The following is an 18,886-nucleotide window of genomic DNA, read 5'->3' as shown; positions in this document are numbered from 1 at the left end:
TCCATTTTCTAGCTATCTTTTCCCAAACCAGCCCTTTCACTCTGGGCACTGCAATGACCAAGCTCCTCAGCTCTCCCCGGTGGGTGCTGCTCCAGTGACCCCCCCGGGCGCCCATCACGACTTGACCCTCACATTCTTCCCTTCCCGCTGCAGGGACCCAGTCCCAGTTTCCAGCTCCCTGATGCGCTTGCCCTGAGCAGCTCTTGCACCTCTCCCTGTGCGTGGGTGAGGCGTTGGGGCGGCGGCAGCCCCGGCCCTGCCATTGGGAGCGGGGCCGCCGGTGCGTGGCCGGGGGTCTGCGGGTGCGCAGCGCCCGGCGCAGGCTCCTGGGAGCCCGGGGCTGCGGTAACGCTCGCACCGCACCGCACCGCCCCGCGCAGGGGCTCCAGCACTGCCGGCTCCGCGCAGCGCGGCGAGGACACCGGGTAAGGGGCGTTCCAGGCTTGTGGAATCGGACCCGAGGGCAGCGCACGGCGGGGCTGCGGTAGCGGCGGACGGGGATAGCAACACCCGGGTAAGGCTTTAACGGGGGGGTTCAAGTCTGTGTTTGTCCTTGTTTTTACGCTGCTGGTCTGCATGCAAATGTGAGGCAGAGCCGGCATTGCTATTGTTGAAGCCTTTGCAGTTCTCAGCTCCTCGGTTTGCATTTAAATACGCGGTGACTGCTTGAGGCTCTGTGTGTCGGGCTTGGGGACTCGGGGTCTATGGGGTCTGGGTGCCGGTGCCGGCGCCCTTGTTAAACAGGGAAAATTCAATGAGGAAACTTCAAAAGGTGTCTCCAGGGCTCTGCTCCGATGTGTTGGGGGTCGTGGTGTTGGTGCTTGCTCTGAGCAGCTCACCGACAGGGCTGTGAGGGGTTATGGTCCTGCCTTTGCAGGGCACCCCCTTTGCGGAGGGGCCCCAGATTCTTTGCATGACAAAAGCAGGGCGCAGAGATTGTTCGGAGCCTCTGTGCACCCAGCGCCGTGTGCTGGGGTGACCCTCCTCCCCTCTGCCTTCGAATGAGACTGCAGCTTATCTCTGCCGGAGGAGCGGTGTAATGTCTGCTCACACGCAGAGCACCGCTTTTATCCGGCTCGTCTCTGCGGGCAGAGCACCGGTGGAGCCGGTGTGCGAGCTCCGTGTCGCCTGCATCCCTGGTGTGGACGGGATGTGAGATGGAGCCTGCCAGGGGCTGCCTTGTTTCCTCATCTGCTGCGCGCTCCAGGCTCCACTGTTTTATTTAAGCCTGGTTGTTGTTTTAGTAGCACAAGGGACATAATATCTGTCCACACGGCACGATTTATTGGGGTTGGGAACACGCCAAGGAGTTTAAATTCAGATTCAACAAGAAGCGTGATTCCAGCCAGCAGGCTCGCTGTGTGCACCACGTTTAGCAGCTACCTTGTCCTCCCCAAAGGAGGATTCCTCCCAAAGGGCAGCTCACAGTAACCACAGCAGCAAAAACACCTTTTTGCTTTGCCCCGTGTTTGTTTTATCATCCTTCTTCCCCTTCATCCCGAAGTGTATCCGTACAGCAGCAGGGTCCTGGGGGCTGCTGGCAGAGTCCCTCTGTTGCCATTGCCTGTTGTGTACCTGGAGTCAGATGCTCTGGTTGTCGTTAGCGGCTGCTGTGGAAACAGGAGCAGGACTTCAGCAGCAACAGTAGGAAGAGGCTTTTTTTTCCAGGAGCTAAAACCAGCTCATTCTGCCCAGACCTCTTTCCAATTTCGTGGGGGTAGATGAATCCCTGCTTGGAGCTAACATCTGCCTCCAAGCTGGATGCCAAACCAGGAGGAGCTGTTCCTTGACTCTGCTTTGGATCTAGTCCAGCTCTTTGCAAAACCCACCCAAAATGGTGGAAGAAGGCAGGTGACAGTGGTGAGATGTAGCAGGGATTTGAAGAGCTCGAGTCCAAACTCTGTGTTCAGATTGCTGTATTCAGATGGAACCAGGTGCAAGTTTGGCCTTGAAGCTGAGCCCTGACTGCTGCCTGGATCTCGCCCTGTTCCAGCATCCTGGCTGTCAGCAGTGGCTGCTGGAGCTGGGCAGCGTGTGGGGTGCAAGTTGGAGCTGTGAGAGGTGGTGTGAGGGCAGGAGCTGGTTCTCCAAGCCCAGCTCCCCACTGCTGCCAGCACCCACTCGTGTAACATCCTCATGAATGTGCTGAGCATCACTTAGAGCTTTTTTCTTTCTTCTGCTATTAGGAAACTGTTCCAGAGATTGTTTGTATTAAAGACTAGAAACCTCCTAATTTCCAGACAAAGCATATTCAGGTCTATCTCATGCCCATGCGTTCTTCCCACCCCCATGTTTTGCCAGCCCTTGTTTTTAGTTTAAGCAGTTCTTTTTCTGTCTTGCCACAGTTTCTTCCTAGCCTGCAGTTGTATCGCTCCTGCGTCTGCTGTGTGAATTGGGCCAAATGCTCCCTGGTTCTGCTGGTCCAGCTGTACACTGGTGCCAGCCTGCTAGTAGGAATGGGGCTTGGTTGGGTCTTGCCCTAATGCATCCTCCCTCCACCAGTCCTGTGGTGCCCGGGTGGACAGGCAATGAGCTCCTGTAGCAGGGGACCGCGTACTGAATGCGGGATGCACAGTGGATGTGGAGGTAGCCATGGTAACAGTGCCCAGGGACCAGGCACTGGGAATGGTCAGCTGCTTGCCTGCCTGCCCCCTGCCTGCAGCAGGGCTGCCCCAAGTGTGGGATGGGCACTCTGTGGGCAGTGGTACCTGCCCTACCTGGGGCTGGGCTGCCTCTGGAGCAGGGATGTGGATACACAGAGAAACCTTCCTGCAGGTTTCTTGGGGGAGGCACCGTGTGCATGTGGACATGGGCATCTGCTGCTCTTCTGAAGTATCCCCTCTTGGGCTTAACTTGCATGGGAAGGGACATGGATGGAAGAGGTGGGGAAACCACACACGCAGTAACAGTGTGCTTGAACAGGCTCTTCCCAAAGAGAGAGCCTCTTTGGGGATTTCCCTCACTAGCAAGACATCTCTAAAATGGGTGAACCTGAGAGAATGAGCAACTCTGTACATTAAGTTCACTGTGGGCTGAGATTTTAATGAGCCTGGAAGTGTGTGTGGTGACTTTGTGTGCAGGGCTGTGAGCAGATGAGATCTGTGTCGTGTCCTCCTACAGGGAAGAGCCAGGTTGTGTGATGCTGGCAGAAACCCGTTACTGATGTGTGTCAGGCTGGGTACCAGGGAGCATGTGTGTGTCTAAATGTGAATGCTGGTGAGGCTCTTGGTGCTGCAGGGTGCTCAGCAAACTCAGTTACCCCAGGAGGCCCAAAGGCAGGAGCCAGGGACCAGAGGGTTGTGTTCACATCCCCTGATGCTCTGTTCAGAGCGAGCCTTGGAGGGAGAGGGAGTGATGTGCTTCATGAGGTTTGCTTCAGGCTGTCCTTGCCTCCCCTCGGCGCTGCTTGGAAATGGTGAGATCAATACTGTAAAGAAAAGACAAATTAGGATGGATGGACTTCAGACCCAGGAACGGTTAAACACATTGATTTCTGCTGGTGGTGTTCGCACCAAGCCGGGCTTGCAGGGTTTGGCCTTGTTTTCCTCTGCAGTGGTCCCACAGAAGCGTTTCTGTCTCTGCCAGGCTGCGCACGGCCCCTGCTGCTCGTCCCCGGGTCCCACTGCCGATGCTCCCCAGGATGTGGGTGACAGGCCCTGGGGAACGGCCCTTTCTGTGCTCCCCCCCTTGGCTGGGTCGGAGTTTGCCTGTTCTGGCTGCTTGCTTCATTCTGCAGCTGATCCTCCCAGTTAAAGCTCACATGCGTTGATCCCTCCCTGCTGGGTTTAACAAGTGGCTGCAGAGAGCAGGCAGCTCGGCTCTGCTCCCCGGGCTGTGCCTGTGCCTAAGGAGCAAAGCTGCTGGAGCTGGTCAGTGCCCTGTGATGAGCAGCCCTGATGGAGGCAGGCAGGTATCCGGAGCCTGCTCTTGGCTTTACAGTCCCTTGGCTGCAGCTCAGCTCTTGAGTGACAAACAGGGTCCCCCTCCCCGGTGCTGGGGCTGAGGAGCCCTGCGGCAGCCGGTGGGTGCTGCAGGCCCATGGGCTGTTGAGCATCAAATAGACACCTTTGAGAGCAAGCTGGGTTTTGTGGGAGCCTGCTGTTTAAGACACGGAGTTTCTCACTTCATCTCACTTCAGCAGCACCATAAAGGGGAGAAAATACTGTTAAAAATATTCCATGTACTGAGTCAGAAATAATTCGGACCCTATTTTGTTTGCTTTCCGTGTTGAGACTGCTGATATGTACAGCGTGTTCTTCCTGCCAGGAGAAAACCTGATATTTCTGGGTGCCCACAACCTTCCTTGGAATCATAATAGAAAGATGAATACCCTCAGCGCGCCGCATGCAATATTAAAGCACTAATGATGCAATCAGTTTCTCTTAGCCCCAGTAACAAAGGGAAGAATTGTGCTGCCCTTCCCGGGCAGTGTTCTGCTCTGCGGTGCAGGCTGAGGATGCAGTGTGTGCCCATGGCTGCAGCCCGGCCCATGCAGAGGCACTGTCTGTGCTCGCATGGACAGAGGGTCAGCCCCACGCTGTGGTTCCCCATTCCATGGCTGCCTGAGTCACCCGGCTGCTGCGGGAGCCTGGAGCAGCCCTGGGAGTGGGAGCAGCAGGTTCTGCCCATGCTGGCTGCACCACAAAGGGTCCCTAGCTGCTGGGGCTGAGCCGTGCAGTGGTGCTGGTGGCTGGTGGCCTGGCTAACCCGTCCTGCTGCTGCTGCTGTGTGCACAGGAGGGCTGGCTGGCAGCTTTGGTCCCCTGGGAGGAAGGTGCCTTCAGAGCCTGCTTTCTTCTGTGCCAAGAGTTCATGTGTTCACTGGTGCTGAGGGTTTGGCGGTCCCACTGGCAGCATACGTCATAGGATCCCAGGCTGGTTTGTGTTGAAGGGACCTTAAAGCTCCTCCAGCTCCAACCCCTGCCACGGGCAGGGACCCCTTCCACTAGAGCAGCTTGCTCCAAGCCCCTGCCTCCAACCTGGCCTTGAGCACTGCCAGGGATGGGGCTGTCAGGGGCAGTTCGAGCCCTGCAGTCTCCTGTAGGGGATGGGAGCTGAGCTGGGCTGTGCACAACCAGCCTGTGTTTCCCTCCGTGAGCAGCCCAGCAGCGTGCGCTCATTATCCCCAGCGCTGCTCAGTTATCAGAGCTCTGCTATGGCTCAGCCTCGCGCTCCCTCCTCTCTTGTCTTGTGCCCGGTTGGGGTGATGGAGCCACCCAAAACATGGGCACCTCTCCTGCACGCTGCTCCCCTTTGAGCTGCCTGGGGGGCTCCAGGGTTGGTGTCCTTCATTATCTATTAAGGACATGGAACTGTTGGAACAAGTCCAGAGGAGGCCACGAGGATGCTCAGGGGCTGGAGCACCTCCCTTATGAAGACAGGCTGAGAAAGTTGGGGCTGTTCAGCCTGGAGAAGAGAAGGCTGCGTGGAGACCTCATAGCAGCTTCCAGTATCTGAAGGGGGCCTATAGGGATGCTGGGGAGGGACTCTTCATTAGGGACTGTAGTGATAGGACAAGGGGTAACGGGTTAAAACTTAAACAGGGGAAGTTTAGATTGGATATAAGGAGGAAATTCTTTCCTGTTAGGGTGGTGAGGCACTGGAATGGGTTGCCCAGGGAGGTTGTGAATGCTCCATCCCTGGCAGTTCAAGGCCAGGTTGGACGAGGCCTTGGGTGAGATGGTTTAGTGTGAGGTGTCCCTGCCCATGGCAGGGGCGTTGGAATGGGATGATCTTAAGGTCCTTTCCAACCCTAACTATTCTATGGTTCTATGATTCAATATGTGGCACCCCCTCCCTGGTGGCTCACCAGGGTTGGGAATGTGGCTGGGGTACACCGGGGTGATGGGCTCATGGCTCTGGCAGAGGCCCTTGGAAATGTTAGTTCTGTCTGGTGCAGATGGCACCAGGGAGGCACCATCCTCCCCCAGGCCTTTGTTTCTTAGTTTGGGCTGATCAGTTCTGATCTGCCTGCTGTGAAAGGAGGAGGGATTTCTTTTATCCTTTTGTTTTTGAGCTCAGCTGTGTGAAATACCCCGGGGGGGAAGAGGGAAGCAAGAAAATATCACTGCAGACACACTCCTTCCGGATGCCTCCCGTGCGGGTGAGGTGGTGCTGGTGGGATGTGCTGAAACAGAGCGGGGAGCCTGAAGGCTCCTGCGGGCTTGGAGTTGGGTCCCTGGTGTGGTTTTAACCTTTGCCTGGTCCAGATGCTGTTTGTCACCTGTGTCTGGGGTGGCTGTCATGGCTCTGGCAGGGATGAGGAGCAGGGAGAGCTGCCCTTTTCCCCGGACACCCTTGGGTACTGGTCCTGCTGGTGCAGGGTGAGGTTGGCATCGCACGGAGCTGCCTCGCACCTCTCCTGGCAGTGGGAAATGGAGGCAGCTCCCCCGTGGCTGTGCCGAGGTCCTGCTCTCCTTGGCTCTGACATCCTAGGGGAGGTGTGGGAACCATTCCTCTGCCGTGCCAAGGGCATATAAGGAGACCCTAACAAGCAGTGGTGACCCCCCTGGCTGCACTGACTCCAGCAGCAGGGAGCATGGCCCTGCCTTCTGCACATCTCCCCCTCTCCCTCTGCTTCCATGTGCCTCCGACAGCAGAGGGTTCACGTAAGGACTGAAGTGGCAGAGCGAGATGTGGTAATTGCTGCTTACAGACTGCAAGAGTAAACGTTTAAATGAAGAGCTGGCTGTTTTCCTGGGCTCTCCACGCCGTTTCTGGTGTGATGCCAGCTGTAGACTGATGCTCCCCATGGCTGCTGTCGCTACCTGCACTGCACCTCTGCCTGCAGGGCTGCACTGGGCCACAGCAGTCCCATGCAGTTCCCATGCACTGCAGGGCTCCCTGCTTGTGTTTTCAGGCATGTGAATCATGTGTGGCTCAGTAGAGCTGGGCAGAAACCAACTGCTGTGAGTGTAAGAAAGATGTGGCCTGGGGGAAGATGAAGCGCGAGGATAACGTCACACTGCTGTTGATGCAGAGCTTTAACACGAAGCATCCAGGCCAGAAACAAACGTGCTCTGAGCAAACGTCTGCTCCAGATATTTCATGGTACCTGAGTTATGGCTTTCGAGCCTGCAGCACGTCTGGGAGGCTTTTGGGTTTTCTTTTTTTTTCCCTTTTTGTTTTTAATGATGTTCTTAAGAGCCCTCGAATGCAAAGGATTTCGATCACTTCATCCTTCTAAGGAGAGATGGCTGTGGGCAGAAAAGTAGGAGTTGAAATAGCTGGATTTTCGTCCAAGCTTTTTCCCCAGAGTTGAGTGATTTCTCTCTCCAACTCCCCATCCACCCCCCTGCCTCCCCTCTTCCTTTCACACATCAGACAGGATCCAAATGCTTCTCAATTTAAAGCTTTCGGGTGTTTGGATGAGAGGCTGGCTCCCGCAGAGCTCTGGGCTAGGATTCGCATCAGGACCCACGGAGCGCTGGGAGCCAGGCCCTGCCCAGCAGCGCACCAAGGGATGTTTGCTGTGTGCGGGGTGTCATGTTGAATCACCGGAGTAGGAGGTGAGTGCACAAAGAGTTGAACCAGGAGCACCTCGGCTCTGAACTGCCGGGACTTTGGGAAGGGAGCCTTGGGTTCCTGCATCTCCTGAGCTTGGTGGATGATGCGAGGCTGCGGTGCGAGGTGCGGCTCCAACCCGAGTCCCACTGCAGCCCCGGGATAGTGCAGCCCCCTGGCTGCTGAGGGATGCTTGGGGTTCCCACCCTCCCTTCTCACTCACTGGAGAGGGTGAAGCCCCTCTTGCAGCCTGAGGGGGTGCCGATGTGTGCTGGTGGCTGGTCTGGGGAGCTGCAAGGTGTGAGGATGGGATGGCAGCCCCTGCATGTGGTACCCAGCCCCTGGGCGCTGGTAAGGAAGGAGCACATCTCGCAGCTCCCATGGGCTCTGCTGTTCCCAAAGGCTGGTGCAGGGAACAACAGCCTGTTTTCTTGGGACCTTGTGATTGATGGAAGCTCGTGTCCAGCCGCAGGTCAGCACTTCCATTTAAGTGGGATTTATGAAGCCTGGCTGTGAGAGGACTGCGTGGTTTTCAGTGGCGGTCAGGCTGCAGCTGCACATCACGGAGCTGCTGGGGAATGGGAGAAAACCCATGTACTGCTGCTGAATGAGGCCGGGTGGGAGGTGCCCCACTGAGAGCTGGAGCAGCCAGGGACCTGTTTGCTGTGAGAAATGTGGTGATGGGGTTTTTGGGTTAGGGTTATTGAGGTTCCATGCCTTTAGTGGGAAGCCCATTGAAAGGTGCTGGAGACACAGGAGGATCCCTGACCAGGGAGCCAGCCAGGTGCAGGGAATGCAGGTTTCGGGGATGCAGACCCCTGTGGTGCCACCAGAGACCCTCTGCCAGCTGGGGCAGCCCCACGGCACCATGACTACGGGTGACGCCGTGTCCAGCTCCAGTGCCACGGTTCCTGCCATTAGGAGAAATACGCCATCTGCAGCGAAGGGTTGTGAAAAGCCCGAGGCCGCAAGCGAAAACAGAGAAAAGGAAATGACTTTTATCTGGGGTGAGTGGAGGGGCGGCGCTGGGTCCCCCCGCCCTGGCACAGCGCCTGTCCCGCAGGAAGCACCCGGCACTGCTGGCGCACGCTGCCACCGTCCCGGTGTCCCCATGGCTGGAGCGCCCCGGCAGCACCGCGCCACCATGTTCCAGAGGAAGCGCAGCGTCTCCTTCGGCGGCTACGGCTGGTGGGTGCCTCTTGTCCTGCCCTCGGTGCCGCACGGGCAGCTTCTCCTTCCCCCTGGGAAGGACGCACCGCGCTGCTGCGCTGCGGTGTCCTCATGGCAGAGCCCTTCCCGCGGCCCCGCGCCAGCACGTGCGGGAGTCAGGATCTTCCCCCGTGCCCGCAGGGAAGCCCAGGCTGCTTCTGGCTGCTGAGGACCCGCTGCCCGCTCCTCTGTGCCTGGGCAGTGATGCTCGCAGCCAGCTTTGGCACCTTGTGGCACATAGTGGGGTCCCACCTCGTCCATGGCGGGTTCCTGGCACCATCGGCACCTCCTGAGTTGTCCCTGCTCCGTCCGTGCTTGGCAGAGCTGTTTGGGTCTGCTTGTGTCTTGTGTCCCTTCTCTCCCAGATGTGTTATCTACAGGGAAATAAGGAAGCGGCACTGCTCGACCCCAGTTTCCCCCTTTCTAATGTCTTTTATGCCCGTTCCAGGTCCGTGCTGTGTGACTGTGGTCAGTGGAGACTGATGGCCGAATGGGCGATTTTGTGATGGTTTTGGCTCTCCGGGGCTGGCTCAAGGGCAGCTCTGCTGCGGTGCTGTGGGAGCTGCAGGGCTTGGGAGAATGCTTGTGGCTGCTTAAAACCTGCTGGGGAAAATGCTGCAGGGGGGCAGTGAGGTGGGGGGTGGGGGGGCTTCCAGGTCCCTGGAATGAAGCTCCCCTCCCAGTGAAGCCAAGCGTTTTCTCAGCTGGGCTTTTCCTCTACATGAAAATGGGAAGGAAGTCCTTGGACGTCCTCCTGTACAGATAACTTCAGTGAAGGGCAGGCTCATTCTGGGCACAAATGGCAGCTCTTGGACGGCTCTGCCCCACTGCTGCCACCGGGAGCAGGGGCTCTGGGGCCCCAGCAGGCGCGTCCCGGGAGCTGCTGCCGGTGACAGCCTCCCGCTGGGACGGAGCGGGGCCGTTACCCCCGCGCCGGGGTGTTCGGGGCCTCTGGGCTTTGCTCTGTTGTTTTCCTTCTGGCTTTGGCAGTTGCAGGGAGCAGACAACCACAACTGCGGCTCGGGCAGGAAACGAGGTCTGCTGGAGCGAGGGGGCTGCGCTGCAGGGCACGGGCTTGCTGTGAGCATCAGCACCCGCGTCTGCACAGAGACAGAGCAGGGTGTGCGGGGGCAGCGCCAAGTGGTCAGTGCACAGCTCCCCAGGGAGGATGCCCCTCGCAGCCGTGCGCTGCCCGGAGAGCTTTGTGCCCAGTGGGAAAACACTTCCCCGGGTGTTTACGGGAAGGGAAGGAACCTGCTGCAGCCGGTACCTGCATCTGCATCTTCTCACCCTGCCCCAGCCAACACACCCTTCCTGTGGGGACCGTGTGTGGGGTGCCCGGACACACCCAGACACCACTGCCGGTGCCTTGAGTGCTGCTTCAGCCCTCCAGCAGGGTGAGAATCAGGGTTTATTCTGCCCACTGTCCGTATCTGCAGCCAGAGAGGTCCTGAAAGAGCTGTCCTGGGGCAGCAGATGTGCTGCTGTCACCCTGGGATGTAGGGATGCATCGTGGGTGATGTAGAGCCATGGTGACAGCCCTGGGAGCTGCCACCGCTCCCCTGCCCAGCTCACTGGCCCCAGTGACTGATGCGGGTGCCCTATCCCTCTTCCCCCAGCCGGTGCTGGCTGCTGCTCTTGGGGCAGCGGGTGCTGCGGGAGCCGCAGGGCTGTGCTGGGGTGCGCAGGAGGAGCTGGGCTGGCTGTGGGGTGTTTCACTTCACCCCACCTTGGGAGGGGGTACGGGGCAGGGCCGGCTCTCAGCTTAGTCATCCTGCAGCTGCGGTTTCCCTGCGCGGGGCTCTCTCTGCTGTGGTTTATTTCTGTTTCTTTTCTTTTTTCCTCCGCTCTCTATGAGGCCAACCACCAGCAACGGGTTTTAGTTCCTGCGGTTCCGGATGGAGCCGCTCGGTGCGGATCCCGCGGGAGCTGCCCCAACACCTGCTGTCCCCGGGGCTCTCCGCATCTGCCACCGACTCCAGCAACAGCTCTTTACCCCAGCACACTTTAATGTTCAACTCGATTTAATGATCAACAAGGGCCGTGGACGGGCTGGTTGAGTATTAAGTGACAATAGCGGGTGCCTGGGTCTGTTTCAGGAGCAGGAGCGTGCCGGCTCTCCCAGAGCTGTTTGGGGTAATGCCTGGAACAAAGCTCCCACGGCCTTGGCGTTTGGGAAGGAAATGCTGGCCCAAGAGAGGTGATGGTGCAGGCACAGTACCAGGATCTGGCCCCGTGGGTACAGCCTCTTGTGACAGGGAAGTTGAGCCTGAGGGCAGAGGGAGGTAAAGCTGCGAGTAGAGGGGAAGCAGGATTTCTGCTGCCCTGCATTGTCCTCTGCAGGCACAGGTGGGGTTTGGGGCTGCTGTTTAGTGTTTGCTTTTTCCTCGAGATGCGGCTCTCATCCCATGTGGCAGAGCACAGCATGTGCAGCGCCTGCCAAAAGACATAATTTTGTATTTTGAGACATTACTATCATTTGCATTAATTAATATTAATGTCACTGTAACCACAATGACTCCGTGGAGATAGGCCCTTATTAGTGGTGCTAAATAAAGAAGTGAGGCACTGGGGCTCCCGGCAGGGCTGGCAGCAATGGGGCTGCTCCTTGGTCCCCCCATCTGTGTGCATGTGTGTGTTCACAGCAGCTATGGGCAAGGGAAGGGGTGAGTGCCCAGGTGGGGATGGTGCAGCCCTGCAGGGATGAGCCTGAGCTCACACAGCGAGGCTGTGACCGGTCAGGTACAGACATCCTGCCCCTGCTGTATCCTTGCTCCTTTCTTGGGGGCACCACGGGGCTTCTCATGAAGCTGTGGGGTCGGGTTTGCCAGCAGCACCCAGCACCCACATTGGAGGGAGACACATCCCTCCTGCACCCGCAGTAACACCCTCCTCTGCTTTCTCCCCAGGATCGACAAGACGATGCTCGCCAGCCTGAAGATGAAGTGAGTGTCCTCATTCTTCTCTCCTATAAAGTGATTTCCCTGTGAGATACGTGGTGCTGGGGTTGGCTTTGTGCATGCAGGATGCTTTTTTCCTGTTAGCTGGGCTGTCTTTGCGGTTCCGCCTCTGTGCAGTGGCACACCAGCCGTATCTCCTTGTTCTGGAGCTGTGTTTGTGTGTGTCATGCAGTTTGTTCTCCCTTCCAGTCCAAGGTGATTCAGGCACTGGGTGGTTTTAGTGACTGCAGCAACACAAGTGCTGCATGATCAGTGGGTTAACTCGCAGGTGGTGGGATGGGGGTGGGAATCGCCACCAAGCTTCTGCCTGGGAATTCAGTGGAGTTGGAGCTGGTTTATTCTGGTCTGAACCTTGCAGTCTGGAGCGGGAGCGGGTGTCAGTGGGCAGTGAGTGCCGGTGCTTGTTGCACTGCTCCTGCTCCCGCAGGGCTCTGGGCATGGCTCTGCAGGGATGAAGATGCTCTTGAGGCCCAGGAGGGTCTGTGAGCCGGGGCTGTTGCGGTGCTGGCTGATGGGTGCAGGCTGTCAGCGTAACCGTGTGCTGGCACAGAAACACTCCTGCTCAGCCTGGCCGGGCACGGGTGGTGTGTGTGGTAACAACTCCTGTGGTTCCCTCTACGGCCATTAGTGGCAAAGTGCACAGAGAGCCTGGGGGAACCTGCTGCCCAAACGTGCCTGCAACTGCCCGTGGTAAACAGCACAACAGAGCTGCTGCCCCCGGCTCGGGCTCTGCTGAGCTAATGAGAGGTTTAAATCAATGTTCGCCGCTTTGGGTGAATCTCAGCAGACTTCCCTTTTCCCGTAGAGACGGAAGGAGTTAAACAGCCCGGGTACGTTGTGCCCTGACGTTTTCCCCAGGCCCCATGCAGCAGCCCTGCTGCAGAAACTCCATTCAGCCTCCTTTCCCCACCACGCTGGGCACCGTGAGCCATGGGGCATGTTGCTGTGCTCCTGCTTAGGCAGGGGTGAGGATTTGGGCCCACATTTCTCTCTCCCACCCTCCTCTCTCGGCTGGAGGAGGGGGTTCTCTCTGGGCATTCGATGAGCATCCACTGGAGCTGCTTTATCCTGCCATTTGCAGCTAATGCTTTCCACAGCCTTTCCTAAATGCGTCTGGTTTGTGGACAGATTGCTTCATTAAATGGCTCTGTAATTGGGGCCCAGCCAGAGCTACATTAGATGTTTGTAAAAGCTTTTAAAATATATAGAAAAATAATAATAAAAACATAGTTTTGGTTTTCTAACACCCTCTTATTACTGCTGCAGCCTTCTGCTGACATGCCAGGCGTGGGCAATTCTTTCACTGTGTAACTTGCTAACAAAAAGACAAGCTGCTTTCTGCAAGCCAAGGAGCACTTCACGAAGCCTTGTGTGTGCTGCAGGCATCAATATTGACTTGCAGGAGCCTGGCACGGAGGAAAAACACGGGGTAGCAGATGTGGCCCCCAGTGTTTGGCTGCAGGGGGTTCCCAGTGTGCTCTGAGCTGTCACCCAGGTTTGCTGGGGCACTGAGCCCCTTGATCCCCAGGGATCAGCGGGCTACGTGTCCCTGCTGGGGTCTGGAGGGAAGGGTGATGGTTGGATCCTGTGTGGAGTTGGTGTTTGGGGAGATCGAGCTTGATGCTGGGCTGTGGGATGCTCCCTGCCTGCTGCTCTCCTCACTGGTGTAATAAACTCGCACACACAGGTGGCACCAGAGCATCGAAGCGGTTTTCCCTCTGTCTGCCTCTCCTCTCTCTTTTAATTCGGGTTTCATTAGTTCCTATGGTAACCATGAATATGTCTGAGGGCCTCGGAACTGGAGAGGATGAGTGGATGCTGTGGAGTGGGAGTGTCGCGGCGAGGTGATGGATGGAGAGCCCTGGCACCGCGGGCAGGGGATTGCGCGGTGCTGGGCGCTGCGGCGAGGCACCGAGGCAGTGCTCGGGCGGGGAAGGTGCTGTGAGGACCCAGCACCCCCGGGCCGCGCTCGCTGCTCGAGCTCCGAAATGCGCAGGAAGCTCCGGTGAGTTCGGGTCTGGCTCTGCCCCGGGGGCTGCCGCGGTCCCGGGCTGGGTCTGCACCGGGAGCGGGTGTGCCCCGTCCCACCGGCTCGGGTATGGGGGGTGCAGAGTGTGGGAGAGCGCTTGGAGGTGCCCTGGCTGCTGGTTTTGGGGGTGCATGTACCCAGGGGCTGATGCTGCCGGGAGAGGGGCTGGGGCTGAGAGATGGAGGCTGAGGCACTTGTGCACTAAATGGGATTTGGTACGTGCGGACCCAGGACCCTGGCACGGCCAGTCCTGTTGTGATGCCTGGTTTTCTGTTCTCCTGTTCTTTACTCACTTCATGGGAAAGCTCTGGGGGCAGCTGAATCCCCCAGGCTGGCCAAAGGGCGTCACATCCAGAAGCAGCCCTCCAGACCTTGGCTTGGTGCTGACATTTGAGCCACGTGAAGTGCCTGCAGAAAGCTCGCAGCATCTCCAGGACTGTGGGGTGCTCCTGTGGTGCCCTTAGTGCTCCTTGGGGCATGGCTTCATGCAGGGCTTGTAAAGCGTGGTGGAGTTTGAGGCCAGGTTGTGCTGCCTGGGAAGGGAAGGGCTGAGCCAGATGGCAGCTAACCCCACTTCCAGAGCGGGGAGGTCACCCCAGAGGAAAGCATCAGCCTATCACAGGATCTTTGCATATCAAACCCGGCCCAGCCAGATGGGCTTGCCTGGTGAGTTTGCTTCTCACAGCCCTGCGCTGACCCCAGGCAGCACAGCGAGTGCAGGGACCCCCGAGGCCCCTCCACCCAGGGAATCCTCGTGCTGGGGATGTGGGAGGTAGGAAGGTGTGGTGGGGACCAACCTGCTCTGATGGAGATGAACTCGTGGGGACCTTCCTCCTCCCTCCAGGCAGACTTCTCAGGAGCAACCAGGTCAGGAGATGTCCCATGTGGGAGGTTAACCAGCCCCTTGCCTGCGATGGCTGCTCAGCCCCCTGCACTCTGGTTTTCTCTTTGGTGTCACCAGTGAGATACACTGAGAAACCACTGAGTATTTAAAAGAAAAGGTCAATAAAAAGTCCCTCCTTCAGGCAGTCATCTCTTTAGTCTTAAAAGCAAAACCAGCAGTGAAACACATATCTCCGTGGAACAGAGGAGCCTTGTACACCGATTATTGAGAGTCAGTGCTAAAATTCACATGAAAGAGCATGTGATACTCAGCTGATGGTGGGAACAGTGATGGAGATAAAGGTGGGAAGAGAAGAGATGAAAGATTTGCTTGACCTTCGAAAAATGAGCTGTGTCCAGGCTTGAGGCTCTTTAATATTTGATGGGCCAGAGCTGAGTTAATGGGAAGATGTGGGAATGATTTAGCTTCTTGGCAGTAGCTGCACTGAGTATTGCAATAATCTGGGAGGTTTGCGCTTAGGTCCTGTGAGGACAAGGTCTGGAGAGCAGAGCGTTTTGGAGTTAATCCCTTTGACTTTATTACCACCTTTAAAATGGGTAATTGCATGCAAATATATGCTTGGCAATTGCACTGTAGCTGTAGAGCATGTGCGTTGCACTGCAGAGAAAATGTGATCACAACTACGGTGAAGCAGTGGCTGCAGCGAGGCAATTCTTTTGGCTTGGGTGCAGGAATGCAAGAGGAGAGCTGAGTGTATGGGGCTGGTGTGCCACGGGGGCCCTGGGACCTGGAGCAAGCGTTGGAATTGGTGAAAATGGATTTTAACCAATTTTAACCCAACCACTGAGTCTGGGTGGGCAAAATGAGGTAGGGGCTGGTCCTGCTCCCAGCCAAGCGCTGGGCAGACTCTAGATGGGTCTGTGTGGATGGGGGTTAACTGGGCACCCAGCTGAGGCAAAGGCTGTTTAATGGACATTGCCCTACCATCTTGATGCTCTCCTCTACCTAGAGGGATGCCTTGCCCTCTCGGATATTGTTGTTATACTAATTGCCATTGATGTGCATGTGGCTCATCTCACAGCAAGTTCTGAGCTTTCCTAAGCCACGTTTCTGGGTCCCCTGGCCCTAATCCCAGCCTGATTTCTTGTGAAGTTTTGCTGGAATCTTAAACCACCAGTGACAGGTGATAGGCTAGCAGCCTGAAGTGGTTCAATCCCTTCAAAATGATGGTGGGAACCCACTTTGTACCTTGTTTGGTGCTTCCCCAGTGAAGCTGCTGCTCTGCCTTCTCCTGGGGAGCTCCTGGGGCATGGTGGGCATGTGGGGCTGGACACAGCATCCCTGGCAAAATGGGTCCTTGTGCCGGAGGCAGGTCTGGTGCCAGGGTCCCTGCTGGCACAAAGCCCCTCACCAGCGCAGGGAGGCTGCAGGCCAGTGGCCAGGGATGGTGACAGCTCCCGGCGGCGCCATCCCCGCTCCCCGTCTGCTGCCTCTGAGCTGCCTCTTGAGCACTTGTGCCAGGCCTGGCCAATGCTGGGAGCACGGGGCTGCACGGATCCAAGTCACTGCTGTCCTCACAGCCCCCAGTGACGGCTCTGCCCGGCGGGAGCCTGGAGGGTGGCAAAGCAGCAGCCCCTGGGCTGCTCTGTGAGCGGCGGGAGCTGCCCCAGGCTGTGGCTGCGCCAGATCCGCGTCCTTCACTGATCCGCTGGCGTTTGGGTGCTGCTCGAAACAAAACCCCTGCGCTCTGACCGGGTTTCGGTGTGCCCCGGCCCAGGCCGTGCGAGTCAACCCGGGTCTTCCGCAGGAGGCGATGGGCCCGCGGGGCAGCGTTGCCAAATCCTCCTTCATTTGCCGTGCAGATGCGAGCACGCTGGGGCGAGCGGCGGCGGTGCGGGACCAGCCCGGGGCCCTCAGGAGGCTCCCTCCCAGCCCGGCGCAGCCCGCGGCTCCCGGGCCGAGTCCTCTTCCCGGCTGTGCCAGCAGTGGGCACACGAGCGCTTGGCTTCTGCTGCCGCTGGTTCCCACTGTGAGCGGGTAACAGCGAGGGGAGCCGGGCCCGGGGCTCTGCTCCTGCCTGGCCACATCGGGGGGACCTCCTGTGTGCTGCTGCGAGCGCGGACCCTCAGCTCACATCGCAACCGTGGCCGCCCCTCTGGGCAGTGGGGTGAGCCCTGAGCAGGGGCTGCAGGGGCTGCAGGGGCTGGGGCAATGCTCGGTGCCCATCAGGGAGCAGTCAGCGGTGAGCGTTGTCACATCCCGGCATTCCCAGGCTGGAGATCTTCAGCACGAGGTGGGAGTCGCTGGTTCAAAAGGAGCGATGTAACCCTCCCAGCACCGGGGCGATTGACAAAATCCAGCCAGCCCCAACGTCTCCCCGCTATCTCCGCCGGCAGGCGGGAGCTCTTCCCTCTTCCTGGAAGGGCGGTTATCGGCCCGGCCGTCCCCGGAGACACCCAGCCCCGCAGCATCCTTGCAGCACGTTTCACAGCCTGCCCGGGGCACAGGAAGCTTTCCCAGCAGCAGAAAGGTGCTGTCGGCTTTGAGGACTCGGGGTCTTACATCCGTTTAACCTGGTAAGCCCTATCTGTGTACCATTTCATGGGGGGTATTGGCACAGCTCGAGTGATGCTCCCGCCTAGGAGACTCCCCCGGTATGTGTCTCCCAGTGGCTTGCTGTAGATATTTGGGGTTATTTTGGGGGTTATTCCTGCAGACGCCTGAGCTGCAGAGCCGAGGCAGCAGACTGGGATCTGGCGATGCCAACGCCGCTCCCCGGTGAAGCTGAGCTGGTGCAGCCTGTGCTCCCCAGTTCCATGTTAAAATGTTGTTGCTGTCAGCCCTCACATATTTAAAGCTAGATTATCCACAACTACATCTGCCCAGAGGACTTAGCAACCCCCACGTGGGTCTATTTTTAGCGGTGTTTCAGACCTAATAAACCCTGCTGGGTTATAGATCTTCCCTCCTGCCATATTTACAGCCTGTCAAACTAGGAGCTGTTTGCAGACAGTCGAAAGGCTGCTGCTCGGAAGAAATAACAGCCTTCTAAAAGCAAATATTGTTGTGACAGGGTGGGGGGAGCCTTAATGGCTGCGGTGACAGAGGCACCATCTGCCTTGGGTGCGTGTTCCCAAATATCCGGGTGCGCAGGAGGACGGGGTTGTGTGTGGGAGCCGAGGGTGCAGCAGGGCTGCCATGGAGCTTGCCTGTGGCAGGGTCCTGGCTGCTGGTGAGTGCTGGGGGTGTGGAAAAGCCTTTTCCCTGCTCGGTGTGCCTGCTGCTCTCCTCTTGGCTGTTGTCTGCTTGCCTCTGGGACAGGAACAATTTGGGAGCACAAGTAGCCAATGATGCCGGAGCAGGGCCGGGAGCATGGTGCTGGTGCAGGCGCTGGGCCAGAGCCCGTGCTTTGCTCCTGATGATAACCTCATTGACTGCTGTGCTGCTCCCACTGCCCATTGCTTTCTCTTTGGTCTGCAGGGCTCTGGCTCCGTAAGGGCTGGTGCCGGCGAGCCCGTGGTGCTGCAGGGACATAGCCACTGGCGCCGCGCCGGGTGCTGGAGCTGCCTGGCAGTGCTCCCACTCCAAGGGACGGTTTGGTGCCAGACAGTGCCAGCAGGACCCGTGGTCGCTGTCTGGAAATGGCCCCGCTCCATCTCTGATGGTTTGTTTCCAGTGGGCCTCGTGATGCCGGTTCTGTGCTTGGTCAGCAAACACCCGCGTCAGCGTTGGACGCGTGTGACGTCCAAGGACCTGGCGTCCTCCAAAGCCTGGCTTAAAAACCTGTCTTGGCTTAGCCTCCCACCCAGAGGAGAAGTGTAGAGGCTTGACAGGTACTTGAATAGGTCAGAGCTATGTTAGAATGTCCCTGTGCGGACTCAAAGGTCACTCCTTTCGGACACCGTTTCTCTTGCTCCTCTCGAACGTTACCGGTGGGACTGTGCCAGCTTCTTCCTCCTACAAGCAGTTTGGTGTTCAGCCTCTCCAGTTGGAGCTTGGTGTTCACGTGAGGGTGAACCAGGGGCTGAGGAGTGGCTCAAGAGCTTCCATCAGGTCTTCACTGGAGCTCCAGAACCTAAACACAACTTTGTTAACAAAGATTTGCTTTTCACTTGCATGTTAAGCTCCAGGGCAGGGGCTGCGCTGACAGGCAGGAGGGTGAGACTGTGATGGTGGGAAGTACAGGATCAGACCAGAGGTCTGTGTCCACCTCCTGGGAGTGCCGGTGCTCAGGGGAACACTGGGAAACAGGACACGTAAGTCATGTCCTTTCATCCGAGGTGCCAGCCCCCTCATGGGCTCCCTGCAGGCCAGGCTGTGGGAAAGGAGGGTTTTCCTTTTG

General features: G+C 58.0%; 1 protein-coding gene across 9 annotated transcripts in view; it reads left to right on the top strand.

Annotated features, from left to right (window-relative positions):
• RAP1GAP2 (RAP1 GTPase activating protein 2) overlaps nucleotides 1–18,886 on the top strand; it is a 56,949-nt gene that overhangs the window by 4,461 nt on the left and 33,602 nt on the right. For 3 of the 9 annotated variants that reach the window (XM_061469907.1, XM_061469905.1, XM_061469906.1), the window contains exon 3: nucleotides 11,621–11,656. In XM_061469907.1, the coding sequence (XP_061325891.1) occupies nucleotides 11,621–11,656 (36 nt within the window). Of the gene's footprint in view, nucleotides 1–506; nucleotides 659–7,359; nucleotides 7,508–8,564; nucleotides 8,691–11,620; nucleotides 11,657–13,446; nucleotides 13,677–17,072; nucleotides 17,121–18,886 lie in introns of those variants that run through there. The other 6 variants (XM_061469916.1, XM_061469915.1, XM_061469910.1 and 3 more) reach the window with 6 other exon arrangements.

This window comes from Pezoporus flaviventris, unplaced genomic scaffold (genome assembly GCF_033815535.1).
Source record: "Pezoporus flaviventris isolate CSIRO_AGI_PZ_B2104156 unplaced genomic scaffold, CSIRO_AGI_Pfla_v1 ptg000063l, whole genome shotgun sequence".
NCBI classification, from domain to species: Eukaryota; Metazoa; Chordata; class Aves; order Psittaciformes; family Psittacidae; genus Pezoporus; species Pezoporus flaviventris.
This window is presented reverse-complemented; position numbering and strand designations above follow the sequence as displayed.